At 41.2% G+C, this 19308-nt stretch overlaps 1 protein-coding gene across 1 annotated transcript in view; it reads left to right on the plus strand.

Moving 5' to 3' along the window:
* The first annotated feature begins 12964 nt into the window (after nucleotides 1-12964).
* Nucleotides 12965-19308, plus strand: part of LOC146631856 (histone deacetylase 7-like) — a 42940-nt gene continuing 36596 nt past the window's right edge. The window contains exon 1 of the mRNA XM_085353160.1: nucleotides 12965-13136. Coding sequence (XP_085209286.1) covers nucleotides 13118-13136 — 19 coding nt within the window. The 5' untranslated portion in view covers nucleotides 12965-13117. The remainder of the gene's footprint in view (nucleotides 13137-19308) is intronic.

Below are 19308 nucleotides of genomic sequence, written 5' to 3' on the forward strand. Positions count from 1 at the left end.
CAGTTGCATGATGCGCAGACTGTGGTGTAACAGGTTAGAGTGAGGATAAAGTCGCTTAACTACAGTTTATTTAGAAAATGAATTTCAATAAAGAAGACGACGGGAGTTGAAAATTTCTGCCCATTTTGGCTTTCTCCTTGAAAGCACGAGCGGCTTCCACTGAGAGGAAGGAATGAATCTTTGCACCACAGTGCGCCGCTCTCTCTCTCTCTCTGTTAACTTCAGACAAGAAGCTCGCTCGGCAGTTTCTTTCCTTCCCTGATCTATATGACAGCAATCATTCGGATAAGACTGTATTTATTTATTTATTTAATCACACTCTCGATCTCAACCTGCCCCTAAAATAACAATGACAGATCGGGTACCGTTTTTTAAAATTTGTACAGGTGCATGTACACACTTGTAATGAATAGAAGAGGTAGGAGTAAAAACATTAACTTCTGTGCTTACAAAGTCCAGCCAAAATTATTCTGGCCTGTCCAAAATCAGCCTAGGATGAATGCCAAAGCATTTGGCTGTAGCCTTACCTCTGCTGACCAAATCACTGAACTTGACCTCTTGATTGCGTTTGTGCTACAATATGGATTTGCTATGGGTTTAATTATACTTTAATTATACTAATAAACCATCCACAAAGTCTGTGCTGCAAATTTTGAGTACTTTATTAATATTTCCTATTTCCTATTGGAAGCACCTGCTAACCAAGCTGTCTAGGGTTACCAAATTACTAAGGTGAAAAAAGCAAACAAGGTGGCAACAGCCAAAATGTTACAAGATCGAGGTTTCAGATTGGGTTTCCCTGGAAAAACAACCCATAGATCAATTTCCTGTTTTTTTTTCCTGACAAAAACAACTCCACCACATGCTGTAGCCTCTGCCAGGCTTTCACCACACACACTTTTCTGTTCGATTCAATTTTTTTTATATAGCACCAAATCAGTTGCTTCAGATGATCACCTACGAGTCAGGTTTTGGCAGAAATGGGAAGGAAAAACTCCCTTTTACAAGAAGAAACCAGACCCGAGGAGGGAGACAGGACTAAAGACACGCTGTAGAAGAGAGCCACAGATGATTAATAACTGATGATTAAATGAAGGGTGGCGTATAAATACATAGAGAGTGAAAAAGGTGAGTAAAGGAGAAACACTCAGCCTAAGCCTATTGCAGGCAGTGTAGCCCTATCGTAGCATAACCATGGAGAGCCAAGGGAGGAATCAGGGTCACCTGATGCAGATCTACCTGCATGCTTTATCAAAAAGGAAAGTTTTAAGCCTCTTAAAAGTAGGCAGGGTGTCTGTCTCCCAAATCCAAACTGGTAGCTGGAGAAATACCGTCTCTCTTTCTAGTCCCTGTCAGTACTCTTGCTGGAGCATTTTAGGACAACCTGATGATAATGAATTCAAGTTCAAGTAATAGATGTGTGAATTATTTTTTAAACATCACTCTGAGACAGGATGTTTCTGATCTTAGAGATACTGCACAAGTGAAGGAAAGCAGTCCTAAATGTATTTGATTAATATACGCATTGAAGGACATATTCTGGTTGTTAGAAATTGGTCTTGGATAGTTCAATCTTAGTTTCATCAGACAGATGAGGAATTTGCCTCCGATGCTCTGAGCTCTTTAGTGAGGAATATCTGGCCACTCTGTCATCCCAGCTTGCTTGATGGGTGGAGGCAGACATGGTTCTTCTGTGTGCGCCAATCTCCATCAGAGGTTCTTGGCTACCTGTCTGACCAAAGCCGCTTGTCAGTGAGTATTTTGTTTTGGGAAAGCTCAGAAAATATTTAAGAACTTTTACATTTAAGTGTCACAGCGGGGTGCGCCGATGTGTGCGGAAACAGGACCCAAAAGCAGATGATGACGAGGAATAGTAATGATTAACAGAAAAGTGAACCTTTATTGCGATGACGGCAGGAAATGAACCAAGAGACCAAAGCAAACAGGCAAAACACTAAGAAACAAAACACTGAACTGACAAAACACTAAGAAACAAAACACTAAAGGTACTAAGACCAAAAACTATAACTATGACCGAGGTGGAAAAATAAACAGGCTATGACTATGACTCTGGTGAGAATAAACAGACGAACTGACAATGGCATGAAGAAAACAAAAGGCTTAAATACAGACATGAGGTGATCAGGGGAAGTGGCGACACATGAGGAAACAGCTGACTGACATGAATCTAATGACAGGACCAGGAGGAGTGAAACTAAATACAATGACCAAAGAACACATGACACTGTCAGAATAAAACAGGAAACACTAAAACTAGACATGACAATACAAACTTAACATACCAAATATGTGATGAATAATGCAAGAACTCAAACAGAAAACCCAGGAGCAATAACTGCCTAAACTAAAGGCAAATAGGAAATAACACAAAACTAACAACATCTCAAAAAATAAGAACAATACAAAGAAAACTCAAAGTGCTGGGTCGGAGACCCAGCCTGTGACATTAAGACCAATATCAGCTACTTTGCTCCTAGGCAGATATTTTCTTGTATGCTCCACCACATCAGTACCTTCAGAAAACCCTGTTTCACAGCTTGGTTCTCACTTTCAAAACCATCACCTATGACACAGGTATGCATTTCTTTCACATGTGTAGTAAATGTTATGAGGGCACAGGCCCCAGTCAGGCTATAGTATCATCTCAAGAAGCCTTTGTAGGAATAGGACGTCTAAGAGCTTTGTTGTCATGACAGAATTATCTTATTGGGATATTTCATTATTTTAGTTTTTAAAATAATTTTTCCAAACAGTTTGAAAACCTATTTTTGTCATTTCTGATTAAACGTATGACTTGATGATTTAGAAAAACGAGTCAAATACATTTTAAGGTCAACAGGGAGCATAGGAAAACTTAAAAAGGTGTGAAAACATTCTCCACTTGCGCGGGCGCAACATATAAAAGTTTAAACACTTGTAGAGAAAGTTAGCCACCTGACTACTGCTCAATACACGAATGTGTGTGTATACGAACGTGGTTTTAAATGTCATTGTGTGGTGCTCCAGTTCAATGTCTTTGTGGTTTCCTGAACATTTAACATCTCAGGCTTTGCTGAGATCACACACATAGGCAGCACATGAAACACTGCCAATTAGATGAGGCACGTTAGATGAGCAGGTTTGCGGATAAACCAAAATGCAAGTTTCATATTAAACTTTGCGACTAATTGTGCAATAGTGTGCGTGCACGCAGGACTTTCTGCAGTCGTACAGCAAAAGCATGACGCTTGTGTACACATGTGTTTTACGCATTTATGAGTTGGCTGCGTCATTAGAGTGTAGGAATATCACGATGGTTATATTGTGTAATAGGTGCTCATCTTCAGTCAGACAAAGTTTGTGTGTGTGTGTGTGTGTGTGTGTGTGTGTGTGTGTGTGTGTGTGAAGCGAGCAGCTCTTTAGCTCGAAGATGTGCCTTCACGCCTCTGCAGCGGGGCATTTTCTCAGTAAAAACCACAGACTTTCTGATCACAGCTGGAGGCAGGGGGACACCTGTTGTCCCCTCATCAGCCCTGTGGTCACCCTGCCCTACATACAGCAAGAGGCAGACAAAAAACATGTCTAACACAGCAGACAAAACTCTATAATACAGATAAGATCTGATTAGAAAGGTTCACATCAGGGATATGAGCTGCACTGCAGGTGCAGCAAATACTGACGCCACAGGCTTCATGTATTCAAATGTTTGCAGCACATAAAGATTTTGTACTTGTTTTTTTTTTGTTGTTTTTTTGCACGTGAACACAAAAACAAAGTCAAAACTATTAGATCTAGAGCCTCTGCAGGCCTCTCCTCTTCACTATCATCTGAAGTGTCTCAAGCACAAGCGCACAGTGATATTTTTATTTCAAGTTTTGATTGGGTGGACAGAGTATGAACATTAGCATGAACATCCATATGAAGAACCCGATAAGTTTACTCACCTATTTTGTTTGCTTTAGTGTCCATTTACTGCTGAGGTCAAGATCACTTGTCTGAAATGGCCAGACGCTAATGGCTAACTTAATTTGCAGTGTGTGTGGTGTTTCACGTGTGTCCCATATGGTGTAGCGGGCTGGGCTTGTTTCGACTTATAGGGGTGGGTTTTCGGGCAGCTGTGGTGCAGGTGGTTTGAGTCCCCTGGCTCCTGCTGTCCACATGTTGAAGTGCACGTAACCCCAAATTCCCTCAGATGTGTCCGCTGGTGTGGACCTGTGTGTCAGTGGGTGCATGTGGCAGAGTGGAAAAATGCTATAATTAAGACCAGTTCGTCTTAAAGCTTTTACTCATGTCTGAAAAAGGTGTGAACGAGATTGGTAAGTGGAATGGAATAAGATGGAATAAAACCATCTACGAATAATTCTGACTCTATCAGATCCCATCTGAATACTCTCAAATCAATTAATCTGCATGTGAATATGCAGAATCTGTACCAAAAAGGACGGGATTTTTGGTATCTCTTTGTCTGATTGTAGTTTAAATCCAATTCACAAGTCGTCTTTGAGGTGGCTTTGGTTGCATGTAGGTAAACTGATCATTTAGCTTAGTGAGTTACACAGTCACCTAACAAGGAAAAGATTCCCAGGTTGATCACAAGAAGATTCACTAATCCCTTTGGGGTCCTTTCAAGAAAGACACTGGCCATGAAAACACTTTTATGGCCCTTTGTGAATCGAAGAAGAAGCCAAATTAGTTTTCATCGGCCCGTTTAAATCTATTTACAGCAGAGGGTAGACCCCATTCTTGAAGCCACTTTTTGTTTAAGATGCACAATAAAGTTCATGAACATAAAAAATAAAGCTGATTTAACGTTCCAAAGTCCTACAACCACTTATCGCAATTACGGCGATGAAGAACTGGGATTATGTCCGAGTCTTATCACCTAGAACGTTCACACGATAAACTTAATTAATGGAACAAAGATCTGGAACGTGAGATCTCTGCAGAGGACCGGAAATCAGCAAGTGTTGGAGTTCATACTCAGACGGTGAATGCATGCCTCAGATCGCCACGCCATTATTAGTAATGCGAACAACTGTATGTAACTTCTGCCAAGGGAAATTGTTCACTAATTGCACAGATGTTAAAAGAACAACATTTTAGGTGCAGAAACATATAAAAAAACTTATCAGAGCAGATTATTTAACAGCTATTTCTACTTGATCACAACTAGAATTAAAAAAGAAGTTCAGTCTTTTAAGAAAAAGAAACTTAAACATTTGTGAATTGGTTATGATTTGTCATATAATGAAAAAGAGCATTTGTGTATTTTTTTTTTTTACTTCAAAATGAACACACAGTTGAATAAAAAGACTTGACTGACTTTGCGCATGACAGCCACTGTGCTGTGGTGGCAAGCGACACAGTTGCAGACAAGTATTAAGGTTACGAGACATGCAGAACAAGTACAGGTGGCCAGTGTGCATTTTGTGTTTGTTTGCGTGTATGTGTGTATATTGTGGTGACAGTGGGAGCTGCATTTCCGCCGGTGCGCAGGTGCATTGTGACATATAGCCCCGGCACAACCTTGATCTCACACACACACTTTCAGATGGTGCGATAGGTGTCATCTCCAACCACTGCGATGGTGGTATTTTCAGTAGAGATACGGGGAGGAGGGGATTTCACAAGAAGAGAAGCCTCAGAGGTAAAAAAGCTCTCTAAACGAAGTGTGCACATGTGATCCAGGTGTGCGTCGTCAGTAGGTGTCAATTTTTCCGGAACGGCACAAAGAAAAGAAATGAAAACGGAGGCTGATTGATCTCCCAAACTGACTGAAATACTCGCACGTTCCTCTGCATGCATGAATGCTTGTATCTGCGACACATGCGCTGCTGCTGCGGTCTTCTGGCTATATCTCATTATGTTTGTGGTTTTTTTCTTGCTATTTTCTCCCCCCTCCACTCACCGTGTGCACACTGAGTAAAATGTAGCTTGTCGTCTGAAAAATGGGAGTGCCACAGTAAACCACATGCAGATGCTTTCTAGCATTAAAAAAGACAAAACATAACGTACAGATGTATATCTTGGCCACATCTGCCTCCAAAATAAATGGCGATGGTGCATAAAAATACCAATTTATGTGAATGGGCGCATAGCAAATGAACAGAACAGTGCCAAAACTGGAGCCCAGAGACAAAATTAAATGGCCAGTACCCTCTTAGTCATGGTGACTTCATGTTTTTTTCCACTGCCTCCCACCTCCTCCCACACAAGGGAATCTGCAGTTTGTTGTCCTTGTTCATTCAGCCCCTTTCAGCCATTCAAGTTCCCAAGGCTGTTTCATTACAGAGAGCCCACTTAATAGGAGGCACATCCACACAACTGTGGATCAGTTCTGCAACAGCTGAGTAAAACATCTGCTGGGATTCCAGCCAGGACGGACTGGAGTTGATTTAGACCGACGTTTGACATAAACCGATAAATCTGTTCATTCCACTTCCAGAAAAAGTCCACCCTCTCCACATACTGTTACTCTCAGAAAGCCCCCCCACCTCCCGCCCCGTTTTTTTCATCATCTCTTCTGCGGCCGTACCTCCACCAGCCTTCTATGAATCAACCCCCCCCCACACACACACACACCCTCCTGCTCTATACAGCTGTTCCTTTGCCTCATGTTGCACATTCTTTCATTCTTCGGGGCTCAGGCTGTCAGGGACCCATTACAGCCCTTCCTGCTGGGTGTTTGTGTGTGAAAGAGAAAAAGGCGATGTAACAATTTGAGAGGAATCTAGAGGCTGAAAGACAGTACAGCTGCAAGCAGTACACAAACACGCACACACACCTCCAGCTGTTTGTCTCTCACCAATTACTGTGGTCCCTGCTTGTCCTGTCCCCTCAAGTGCTTCCCCCAGTCCCATGAGCACCTTCCCACTCTTGCTATTTTTAGCTTTAGAGACGAAGCGAGACTGGGGCCCCTTCACGGCCTAATTACAGCATCCATCACGCAACTGCCGTGCTTTACCTCCCCCTCCTTTGCTTCCCATGCTCAGAACTTACCCTCGCTGTCCTCTTCATCTTTTGGGCACAGGTTCAGGTAATATACTTGGGAATGCTAAACAAAGGAAAAGCGCAACACAAAAACAGGCACCGAACCGACAAACAACAAAGCAATTAGCTGGTGTTTGGTCTGGCTGGAACAACCGTGACCTTTCAGGAAACTCCCCCTTCCTGTTAGAGACGGGTTGACTCGCCGCTCAGGCTGTTTGAAAGCTGAGAAGCACAACAGCCAGCATTCTTGGAAATACGTGAGCATGTTTGACACAGTTGGTTGATGCCTTTTTTTTCTCTCTCAAGTAGTCGGCACAACCTACATGCTAACCTTTGTGGTCTAGGCAGGAATGGCATTGTTTAATTTACTTGTTGTTTTTGGTAATGAGCCTCGATACTTTTCTCAAACCAACCAAGCATCAGAAAAAATCTGAACGCTGTGAGATTTCTAATCTTGTTTGCTTAGAGGATGAGTCTGTATTCAGTCATTTTCCAGCCAATCAGCCAGAAAATATCACAAATGTTGATGCAGATCAGATCGCTGTCTGTAAATAAAAAGTTCAGTGATTTTCCCATAAAAAAGACAGATTTAGTCTGACAGCTTTTCCTTTGTAATGTGTTGCACCAGTTCCAGCTGCTGCTACACTGTGATTGCTCTCTCTAGTCCAGTGTGCATATTTAAGATGCACACTGGCTCTCTTCCACTGCAGGAAGAGCCAACACTAATCGTGAGTATTGTCTCCAGTGCTTAAACTGTTCAAAAAATGTTATGAACATTCAGTGCCACAATTCAGTTGGGGCCTTCTGTAGTTCGAGAAAACACCTGACAAAGTTGGAGAAGCTATTTCTTTAGACGTTCATCACAACCTTTACACCGACCTTTACAGTTTAGACAGCAACATCAGTGTCAAATCTTAATATAATCCTCCCGACTCCCCATTTAGTTGGTACTTAAGTTGTTACTAAACAAATCTAATCCAGGAACAGTGTCACCAAGTACTTGGTTGAATAGTTATGTTTCTGTAAAATCTGTCTTGACAAAATCATAGAAGAATCCCAGAGATTACTTTTGTTGTTGCACTACATACAGCAAATCAGATGGAATTTAGCTGAACTGAATTGAAACTTGTTAAACTACATGCTTACACTGTATCCTCTGAATGATGGGTAATATATTCACTCATACTGTAACACTCACGCACGTCTCTCCGTCCTCGCTAGCTCGTTTTCAGTTGGTTCAGAACAAAAACTAGCTAAAGCTACCACATCATCTCTATCATCCCTATTCTTTCCAAGCTCCTTAGATCCATGTTCTTGCTGAGCTTCACTGGCTTCCAGTGAAATTCAGAATTAATTTTAATAATATATAAAGCCCTACATACCCAGCCTCCTGTGTATACAGCAGACTTGCTGAGACGTTATAAATCCTCAGGGCCAGATCATCTGATCAGGGTCTCTTAACTTTTTCACACTCTTATTGTGAAATCTGAGGTTATCATGCTTTTTTTGGTTGCAGGTCCTAAACAGCCTTCCTCAGCCTATACAGTCGACTGAAAAGCAAACAGAAAGTGAATTTCCCTCCCTGAGCCTGGTTCTGCCGGATGCTCCTTCCTGTGAAAAGGGAGTTTTTTCTTCCCACTGTCACCAAATGCTTGTTTACAGGGGATCGTCTCGTTCTCTCTATTACAGTAGCGTCCTAACCATAAAATATGAAGTGCCCTGAGTTGACTGTTGTTGTGATTTGGCGAAAACTAAACATTAAAGTTATACAAACACTACATAAAATATCTTTGCTGCCATAACTACTCAGATTATCCAATGTGTCTTAATCCAAAGATGAATATAGTCTCCGATGTTTAGTCAGACCGTTAAATTATTAAATATTTTCAGCTTTTAGGCAAACGCTAGTTAACATTAATGGGGGAAAATAGTTGTGTCAACAATGTTTATGTTTTCTTTGATAAAGGATAAACTTTCTGAGGCGAGTGAAGACGTTTTGAAACCCTGCTGCAAATGCCATGCGGTGCAGTCATAATGTAGACAGAGTTAAAACGGATAACGTGGAAAAGCGCAGGCCAGTCACAGGGTGATAAGACGAATCCAGTATTTTCCTCTTATGTGATCTGCCTCAACTGCACTGGCAGATAAAGTCGCCCCCCTCCCTTTCCTTCTGCTCCTCCACACACTGATCTTCAGGGACTTTTAACAGCCAGCGTGGACCTCATGTTTCCAGATATTGCAGATCCCATTGTATTACTCAAGGACTCCCAACCTGCTTCTTATCAGCCTTGACGTCTATTTTTTCTTCTTTTCCTTTTCTGTAATCCAAAAGGAACAGGTCGGCTATTTGTATCAACTCAACCACAAGTGCCCAACTTCCATCTGAGAGGGTTGTGTTTCTGCAGTGCACATATGAACACATAAACAGTGCACCGCTCTAATGGGAATGAAAGTTCTGGTAAACTTAAAAGGTCTTAAAATGTTGGAATAGACACAAGTATTCATCCACTGTAGTTTTTCTTACAAAAAAAGCATGCACAACCTGAAATGTGTTGCCTTTTTCTTTTCTGTTTGCTTTTTTGCATAGATTTAAAGTTTGCACATCATAACGTTTGTTTGAGGAGAAACTGAAACCAGAGGGAAAGCCAGCCTCAGAATGTCTCTCGCTTGACATGAGGACAGAAGGTCATAACCCCCAAACATGAGTTTCCTTTGGTCACTGTGTTTTCCCAAAGGATAAAGTTACATTTGAACCAGTAAGCTAATCCATAGCTGCTAGCGGCAAACCGGAGCGAGCCAGACCACACAACAGTTCAGGTCAGAAGACTTGTTGACCTTTTAACTGCATTTCTCTCCCTCAGACAGAAGAAATCACAGAGAGTGCACCGCCTAAAATCAACACAGGTTAATGTGAGTTGGCTTAGTTGCAGTGCACTGTCTGCTACTGTCTGTGGCATAGTTAAGGTTTGTGGAAGGCTAGATAGTAAGTGAAACTATACATTTGTAGCAGACTCACTTTTACATTTCTATAAAAATGTAATGGGATCATGAAACTGGCGACAGTTTAAAATTAAGAGAAAATTATTAGGCCTCCTATGTAATTGAAATGTTTTGTGTACATTTTCCCTTCTGTTTTTAACAGAGCAAGAAATTTTCAACACAGCATTTCTAAACGTTCGTTTTCTTTAGAAAACATAAATTTTTTCTATTTGCACGCAATTGCAGAATTTTTTTCACTAAAAAACACCCCAAATTTCCAGAGTCATTATAATTAGCAAGCAGACCTTTTTATTGAGCCACAGCACAAACCACCGCGGTGAAATGACATGCTTTAACTTTGTAATGCTCAAAGCTTGTGAAATCAAGTTAAACCTGAGGGTTATCTTGCCGTTTACACACTGTATAAAAACTTCAGCAAGAGTTTGGCCTCGCACAGAAAGCATCGTGCCAAAACATAAAATCCATTTAGACTTGATAAAAAAGGTTGTTGATGTTCACAAAGCAAGAGATGGACGTATAAAGTTATAACAATGTTTCCAAGTGTCAAGATCTGTATTGAAAACTATCATCAAGAAATGAACAGAGCCACACAGTACAGAACAAGACTGGTAGACAGTACAGAACAAGACTGGTAGAAGTAAGAAGCAAAACATTTAAAAGACTTTGGAAAAAATAAAATAGTGAGAGATGTGAGAGATGTGTCTACAGACCCCAGAACAACTGCAGAGGACCCACCTTAAAACCAGACTCAAGTCTGCCAAGGACAACCCAGAGAAAGATTATCCATACTGGAAGTGCATCCTTTGGTCAGAAGAGTTGGAACTAGAGCTCTTTGGCCAGAGAGACGCTTCTTCACTAAACATACCTCACTGCACTCTATCAATTTTAATATACGCCACACTGTATACTTGTACACATGTGCACTTATTTATACGACTGCTATATCCTTCTGGGATTCATAAAGTTTCTCTGATTCTGATTCTTATGTTTGAAGAAAGAAGGGAGCAACGTACAACCCAAAGAACACTGTCCCCACAGTGAAACGCAGTGGTGGGAGTGTTACGCTTCAGTGTGTCTCGAACTGGGAATCTTGTCAAGATGGAAGAAATTATGAAGACAGAAGGTTATGTGAAGATTTTTAAAGGAAACCTCAAGCAGTCACCACCAAAACTGGGTCTGGGTCACCGTTTTGCCTTCTGTCACGACAACAACCCAAAATTATCGTCGTTCCTGGTGAAGAACATTACTGGCTGACCTGCACAAAGCCCTGTCTTTAATCCCATTGAAAATCTATAGGGTGAACTGAAGACCAAGCTCCAGGCCTGAAGACCAACAAAGCTGGAGGAGCTGGAGAGAGTCGCCAAAGAAGGATGGACCTGGCTTGGTCAGGAGTCATGAGCGAAACTACGATAAACGACTGCAGGCTGTCATCCAACAAAAAGGCTACATAGTTGACTATTAGCACTGGGGGCTAATAATTTTGACTAGTTTTCGGTTTTTGTGAAATAATTTAATTTCTGTGTGCAAAGTAAAATAATGTAAGTATCCAAAATAAAACTAGAATCTTTGGAAACGCTTTACATTTCACAGGGGAGCAGTTTTATGTTTCACAAGATTTTTGTGGTTATATGTGTTGGAGAATCCTGTGTATCCACATTATTTAAACCAAGACTACATGGGAATTATAGGCTCAAGCTATGAATATGCTAAATGCATGCACTCATCCCGTAGCCTTTGTTGCAAGTGTAGCTATGAAACATAGGTTTGGCTTTTTTACGCTCTCTGACGTTGCAGTGCTATATGAATGAATCAAGTGATCTCAGCGATGACAAATCAGACAAAACCACATTCACTAACGTGTCTTTTCCGCTTGTATTTCTGGGGAAATGCATATTTACTCAAATTACAGCGCCCATATAAATTTATATCATATGTACTTCCAGCCTGTATTACACGGATTCAGTTACTTAAATGAATGTGAAAGCATTAAATGTTTTAAGCGAGCTCGTGAGTATATTTGTGGCAACACTGAAACTGCTCTCCACATACACAGACCTCGTGGATGCTTTTTTTCCCCCCTTGATAATTTTACTCAGACTGAAATGCAATTGCTGGTTTGAAATGTGTTGCCTTACGTAAGTAATCACACTGAATGCTCCACTTGTGTTTAAACGCCGAAGTAGGAGCTTGACTGGGTCACTGCAGTAGAAAAAAAAAATCTCAAATACAAAAGTCATGTGCCTTTGATAAGCATCCCAAGTCAACTGATCCCTTTGAGGAACTGGTAAAAACGTGTTGTTTTGCAAATTTCTAACAAGATCCGCTCTGAAGCATCAAAGTTCTGTGGATGACCTAAAATCATTTGCAATCTTAAAAAAAAAACCTAAAAAACATCCAAACTAGTGTAAATTGTACTATGCCATCGAATACAAAAAAGTCTGAGACTCTCCGAGTGATAATCGTGCTGTTATTCCTTCGGTGTTTGCTTCACTTTGAGAGATAAGCACCACTGTAATGTTTAAAAGTAAAAATCATTAAAGTTTCACGCTTGTCGCAGTTTTCTTATTTCATTCTTGTGTACTTTGTGCATCCAAAAGCAACACTTCCTGCTATTGTCTGTCAGACGCAAGTGACTACACAATCTGTCGCTCTCTCTTTCTTTTTGTCTGCACGCGTGCACACACACACACAATGTCCACAAACCCCATCCCCTCCCTCCTCTCTGGAGCTTCTGGTGCAAGGGGAGCCCTGCCAAATAAGTTAGTTTGTGTGTGTGTGCGTGTGTGTGTGTGTGATAGGGCAGAGCAACTGTGTCTTCTCTGAAACAGAGAATTAAGGGTAGCGACTTCGAAAGAGTGAGAGAGAAAAAGAAAAAAAAACTACAGCGAGATAGTTCAGCTCACATGAGAGGAAGTGCAAGACACAGAAAAGTCAGAGGGAGCTGCTTGTGTCAAGCAGTTGACTGTGACTCGCGTTGTGAGCGCACGGTTGGGCTCCGGCGCTGCAGCACCACCACTCCCCTGTCAGAGCAGGAGCTATCTTCTCCCTGAGCTTTCCACTCCGTCCCACCACTGCCTCCTGTGACTGACTGGACTCGCTGTGGGAGCACAGAAGGACCACTCGCTGAATGTCAGCGCAGAAAGCCGGTGAGCTTTTGCACATTTTCTATTTTCTATCTATCTGTGAAGGAATAATTAACAGCTGTGTTTAAAAAAAAAAAAAAAAGAGTCTTCTTCAGGGACTGAACGTAAATGTATCACCAGGAAAGTATGTCAGCCTTTCATGAACTTAGGAGTGGATTTTTAGTTAAACTTGCAGATGTGGACGTGGTTTTTTTTGGTCCAGTTGTTGGAGAGTGGTTTTAAGTGCTAAGAGTTTTGGTTTGGCTGTGAGTTTTGAGAAGATTGAGTTTGTTCTTAATTTATTACACACACTGTAATGTATGCAAACACTTTAAGATCATACATGTGTATCAAATGCCCGGGAAGGACACTGCGGTTGGGTAACAAGGCTAAATGATTTCTTACTCCATTTGATTTGTTTTTTTCTGGCTTTATTTGTTTGGTTTTGGACGTGCTGTTTCTCAGGATTGGGAAGGGGAGAAAATTGGAAACAGAGCAGGCACCCTGGAGACTTAGTGTGTCCACGAAAAGTATAAGAGCGCCTGAAACAAGTAGACAGAAAACAACAGTCCCTCACTGCGATGAACTGCTGGAGGAGACAGAGCGATAGAGAAGAGACGGCGAAAAGGTGGAAAGAGATTTGTTTGACAGTGAGAGTTGACTGGCGGCACAGCAACCAAGGATATCACGAGTAAAGGAACATTGAAAATGTGTTGACATGACAAATCTTGCTTTAACATGGCATGCTTTTTTTTGGGGGGGGGGGGGGGGCTCATTTGTAGAACGCAGGTAAAGATAGGGGGGCGCACTGTACAGCAGGTTTAGCTTTTCACCACCTCTTCCTTGTTTTCGTGCACTGTGACTCTACATACAGTAAATCTTCCTGCATAAGATGAAACGCTGGCTTCGGCCTTTGGCTCCTCTCTCGCTCAAAGCACTAAACTTTGGCTCTATTTTTACTCCCATGTGCTGCTACACATTTAGAGACTCCGCTACGTGTTTTTTTAGGACTATAAATCAGACTTTAATTGCTCTGCTGTCTTTAAAGTAATGGGGGACATGACGGCTCTTTACATAGTTTTGTTTGGCTGAATTAAAAGAGAAATTTAAAACTTCTAAATTGAGGATTTATAGCAACATGTGGAAGTTCATGGACAAAATGATTAATTAATAATAATGGATATTTGTGGCCATTTTTAAAGTGTATTGGAACGTGACAACCTATTTGATTTGATTGGAGAAGAACAAAGTGCAAAATGTGAAATCAAATTTGAGAAGACAAACAAGTAGATGAACTTGGTAGTTTGTGTTTCTGGTGCTGTGATAAATCATCAGAGTTCTGGTTTGTTTGGTTTGTAAAGGTCGGGGGGCAACAAGTTAAGAGGCCACGGTCTTCTAAAAGTGGCCTTCTGGGACGTCACTCTCCCTCTCGGTTTCAGACTTTGTGTCTGAGGCCAAAGGAAGGACTGCTAAAAATGTTTCATTTTGACATCTGCGATATTAGTCTTGCGGTCTGCTGTGGCTTTCTCTAAAGGTTTCACCTGAGGTCATTGTTTATTTTTGGAAATCTCCACCAATAATTTTTGTTTTCTGATCAAACCCACAACACATCATTTGTTTTTGTGGATTTGCACCAGCCCATTACATTTTCCGAGCTGATGATTGAGAGTACCATAACTTGGCTTTACGGCAGGCCAGAAGTGCAGCAAATCAGAGCGGCTTTCATCAGGCCGGCTCTGGTCTAAAGAGGGTTCTTCATGACAGGAGAGGCTGCAAACTGGAGTGAAGTGAGCACTATAAAGCAATGAGGAAGGACGTGTAGAGAGCCTCTAGTGAGTGTCCTTTTGTAAGCTCAGGTCGTCTTCTCAGGCTGTTGTTTGTTTTGATTAATAAAAACAAATGACCCAGTCATTAATATTTATACTACTATCTTGTGGAAGTGTACTTTTAATGTAAGAGCCTGATCTGTGGCGGTGTTGAGCTGAACTGGAGGAAGTAGTTTCATTTAAGAGCTTCAAAAATTTCAAGACTAGATCCAAAAAGCCCTCATAGCAGGAAAGATTATATATCTTAAGGGTTTTGCTTTCCTCTCTGTTTAAATTTTTATGTAGGCAACAGCATGGGTTATAAGCAGGAGGATTTTCAGAAATGCACTGTGGCCGCTGCGAGCACAGTTCCACATCTTAAGACCTTTCTTTCAAGAGCAGCAAAGTTTACAGAACCTTCAGTAAAATCACCACCTCGTGGGTTTGTGCAGCCTGATATGCAAAATGCGTTAAAAGCCACATTGAACACATTGTCAGAGGTTTATACACTGCTCCAAACTTTGAAATGTTTTTCACACGCGCTCGCAGAGGAGTGTGAAGGCGTCACAAAGCGACACTTTCCAGTGTCACAGACAGTTTCCCAAGAAACCAGGCGAGCGATGAGCGCCATCGCTCCCCTCTGTGGCTTTCCTGCGCTTTGCTGTCGGGAATGGAAAGGCTTTAGAGGCTGCACCCGCCGCTGCGAGCGGCCTCCAGCAGCCTCCCTTGGTTCAAAGTTACCACACAGCTGCTAGCTCAAGCTTAGCGAGGCCCACCTGAACACGTGCTATGGTTTATGACACAAGTTTGAAAACCACAATTTTACATTGAATACACGATTTTTGTCTTTTTCATTTTTACTGGCTTTCATTTAACTCGGTTTTGCAAACCACATTAACAGCTTAAAGCACCATTAATTATGCTAAATTGATCTTTTTAGCCACTTTGAGGAAACAAAGCAAGCTATAAACACAACACTAATATATCACACTTTACACTGTGGGCCATAAACAGTCCACTTTGATTTTAAGTGGGCCAGACCAGTGAAACTCCTTCTGTCTAAACTAAAATTTAGTCTATCAGATTTCTTAATACAAGAAAAATAAGTACAATTTGGACAGTATGTCAAATTTTGGGGCTTAAATTGTGAGACATAAATGTGTAAAATTAACATCACATTTCTGTAGCAGATAGTGAAAAAATAGGAGGTTTTCTGTCATTTAATTGTTTATCTATCTATTTTCCAGTGGGCCAGCCTGGAGTCTTTGCCAGACCGATTCTAGCCCCCGGGCCTTATGTTTGGCACCGCCCTGTAAAGTGTTGAAGCATCTTCATTGGCTAACTTTTATCTATCTGATGCTCCTGCATTTGTACTTAACAGTAGATCATGTTAGCTTTTATGATAACATACAGCTGCACATGAAAAAGAGGCTAATGAGAGTTAACGTTAATCTAAACAGGAAAGTGGTGCAAAACCAAAACAATGAGCCTAAAGACTGCAGAGGTTGGAAGTGAGCACCTCATTTGAGGTGGCACACAGCAAATATCCAATCCTGTGCTGCTTGAGCGCATCCTGTTTACCATCCCCTCATGCACGCTTTCTGTCAGTTTACTGCGTCTGCTAAAGTCTTTTTGTGGGAAAACTGGAATAACTGGCACAGTAGTGAGAAAAAAAAGGAGCAAACATAAAAAATAAACATATCAGAATGAAAGAGAAAACTGGATAAGTAAAACAGACTGCACATAGCGCCACCTGCGTGCATGTTTCCCTTCATGTCGAAGCACGTTTCTGTCTGCACAGATGTGTCTCTAAGGTAGGATGACAAAAAAACAATCATTTATTGTTGTTTATGGATCCTCTGCTTCCATCCATTTTCAGGAAATCTGTCCGACTGATAACTCCACACATTCCAATCCCAATCCCAATAATGTACTGAGGTATTTCCGTGCCTGACCCCTCCAATATCATGCACATTATCCGCATCCTGTGGTCAGTATCAGACAAAGAAGTTACACTTGCACGGTGAGCAACAACAAATTGCCACTGGGCGTCTGTTTTTGGTAAATGAGACCTGCCATTTTTTTCACCCTTTAATCACTTTTCACTCTTCCTATCTTTTCCTTTTTCCGTTCTTTCTGGCAATCTGCCCTGCAACTGCTGCTCCCTCCATCACCGTATTGCCTGACTGCATTCCTCTCATTCCTACCGGCTTCCTGTGACTGAATGAGGAGCGAGCCCCACCGGCCACAAACCTCCACCTTGAAGTCCTTCCCATGTATCCCGTGTGCCATTTCACTCTATCGCTCCCTACCAGTGTTTTCCGTTTTAATATCCTTTTGGAAATTTGGGGGAAAATTGAGCCCCGATACCTCGCTGACATTAGGATATTTTTACTGGAGGGTCTAGTCAGACCCCACTGTCCAGAATCCAAAAGGTTTGCATGGTGAAATCTAAATACTCAGTGCTACCAGCAGCCAGAGTGCTCGTTGACTGCAAAGGCAATAAAGTGATGCTGCGAGGGTGGAAAGTAAGAAGAGAGAGCTCTACTGACATCTGTAGACAATGTATTAACATAAATATTAAAAAATAAAATCATTACCAACCGTATTAGGCTGCAAATTCCAGCTGACAGTGATCACTGCCAGCTGAAAGAAGCCTGTTTTTGCCCTCCTTAATATGAATAATGATGTTTTAATAACAGCTCATGGAATGATTTAATAAATCCAAAATAAGCTAATTTATTGGCAAATGTAATTTTAGTAGCAACCGTTTCCAAATGACCTCTATATCTGTAAATAGGAGAAGCTCTGTCTGAAGCATGTGCTGTTCAAACTCGAATCAAATTCAATTTGCTCGAACGCATCTCAAATGATTCAGGCCACAGTCAGCCCCATGACTCTGGGATGGACTGGTAAAACCTGCCAAGAGTACAAGGAAAAGCACAAAGTGCTGTTGATAGGAGGTTTTTTTTTTAATTCTCAGGCCACAATTTTCCCTTTAGGTACATAATTTAACAACCTCAAATCTACTGACTCCATCATAGGACCAGTCTGAGTCACATGAAATGGAAAAAAAATAGAACTGACCTAGTTCGCTGACAGTTATCAGTTGTTGTCTCTGTGATTAGTTTATGTTAGGTTTTCCAGTTATGCTGACTTAATCTGGATGAGCATGGATGCAAAAGAACGTGTGAGTATTTTTAGCGATAAACTCGCATATTGCTGTCCAGGAGAGGAGAGAAAGAGACATAACGGCAGATATTTCAAGAAAATTCTCGATAGTATTTTTTATGATATAGAGAAAAAACTTGCTGAACAATGTTTTATTGATGCTTACAGCTCAGGGACAGCAGCATTTATGGGTGAATGTAAATAAATAAACTATCAAAATGGGAATCTACTGAGAATTTCCCTGGAAATTTTAAGGAGAGTAAGAACATGGCTTTTTAGTTTAATCACTAAAGATACTTAACTTTATAAAGCTTAGCCTACACAATACTGTCGCATGACAAAACTGAAGAATATTTTCTACCTGGGATGTTGTGTCCCGGGTCGAGCTCTTTTAACCAGTTGCTTAAACACGGCAGTAATTTCCATCCACCATTTGCTCGTCCTGTATGGAGTGCAACTATCGAGTGCAGCTAGCGATGCTCGGCTGACTCATTTGTGTACTTTTTGGGTCACACATCACCAGCTGCTAGTACAGTACTAGGCAAACGTCTTTAGTCATCCCTCATTTCTTTATATTCTGAAAGGAACATTGGAGATAAGTGCAGTGATTCATTGAAACATGAGCAATCATACATGGAAATACAGCAAAAAGGCAAACACAGAGTTTGTACAATTGTAATGCGCTTGAAAGTCGGTTTTTCAATAAGCCACCTTTGGTCTTCCACACTGTCTCCACTCTAGTGGACAAGACTTCTTATAATTTCTTTAAGTACTCTTCAGGAATAGTTCTCCAGGCTCCTTCAAGGACATTCAAAGCTCTTATTTGGATGATTGCTGCCTTTCGTTCCGTTAGACTTGTTGCCACTGATTTTCAGTTCTGTTCTCTTGTAATTTAGCATACCTCAGCCTTTACTCCCTGTTTCTTATCTGTAAGAATGGCTTACTGAAAGCTTCTGGTAAGACTTCAATGAACAGCAAATGCATCAAGTGAAGGGCCAGGTGCATATCTCAAGTCTTTGCTGGATTTTTATTTTTAACTCTTTTTGTTTTACCTTCACTTTAAGGACACACTGCACAACATGCTGAGATGAGTTTTCAGCTAATAGTTCTTTGGGAATCACTTTGTTGGTGCAAAATTATTATTTTATGCCTGTTAAACTGTTGTCTTTGGCATTTTTCATCGATTCAGCTAAAGAAATTGGTACAGATTGTATATTTTT

The sequence above is a fragment of the Diplotaxodon limnothrissa genome, linkage group LG5 (assembly GCF_057381915.1).
Source record: "Diplotaxodon limnothrissa isolate DT_005_m linkage group LG5, D_limnothrissa_male_GT1.1, whole genome shotgun sequence".
Lineage (NCBI taxonomy): Eukaryota > Metazoa > Chordata > Actinopteri > Cichliformes > Cichlidae > Diplotaxodon > Diplotaxodon limnothrissa.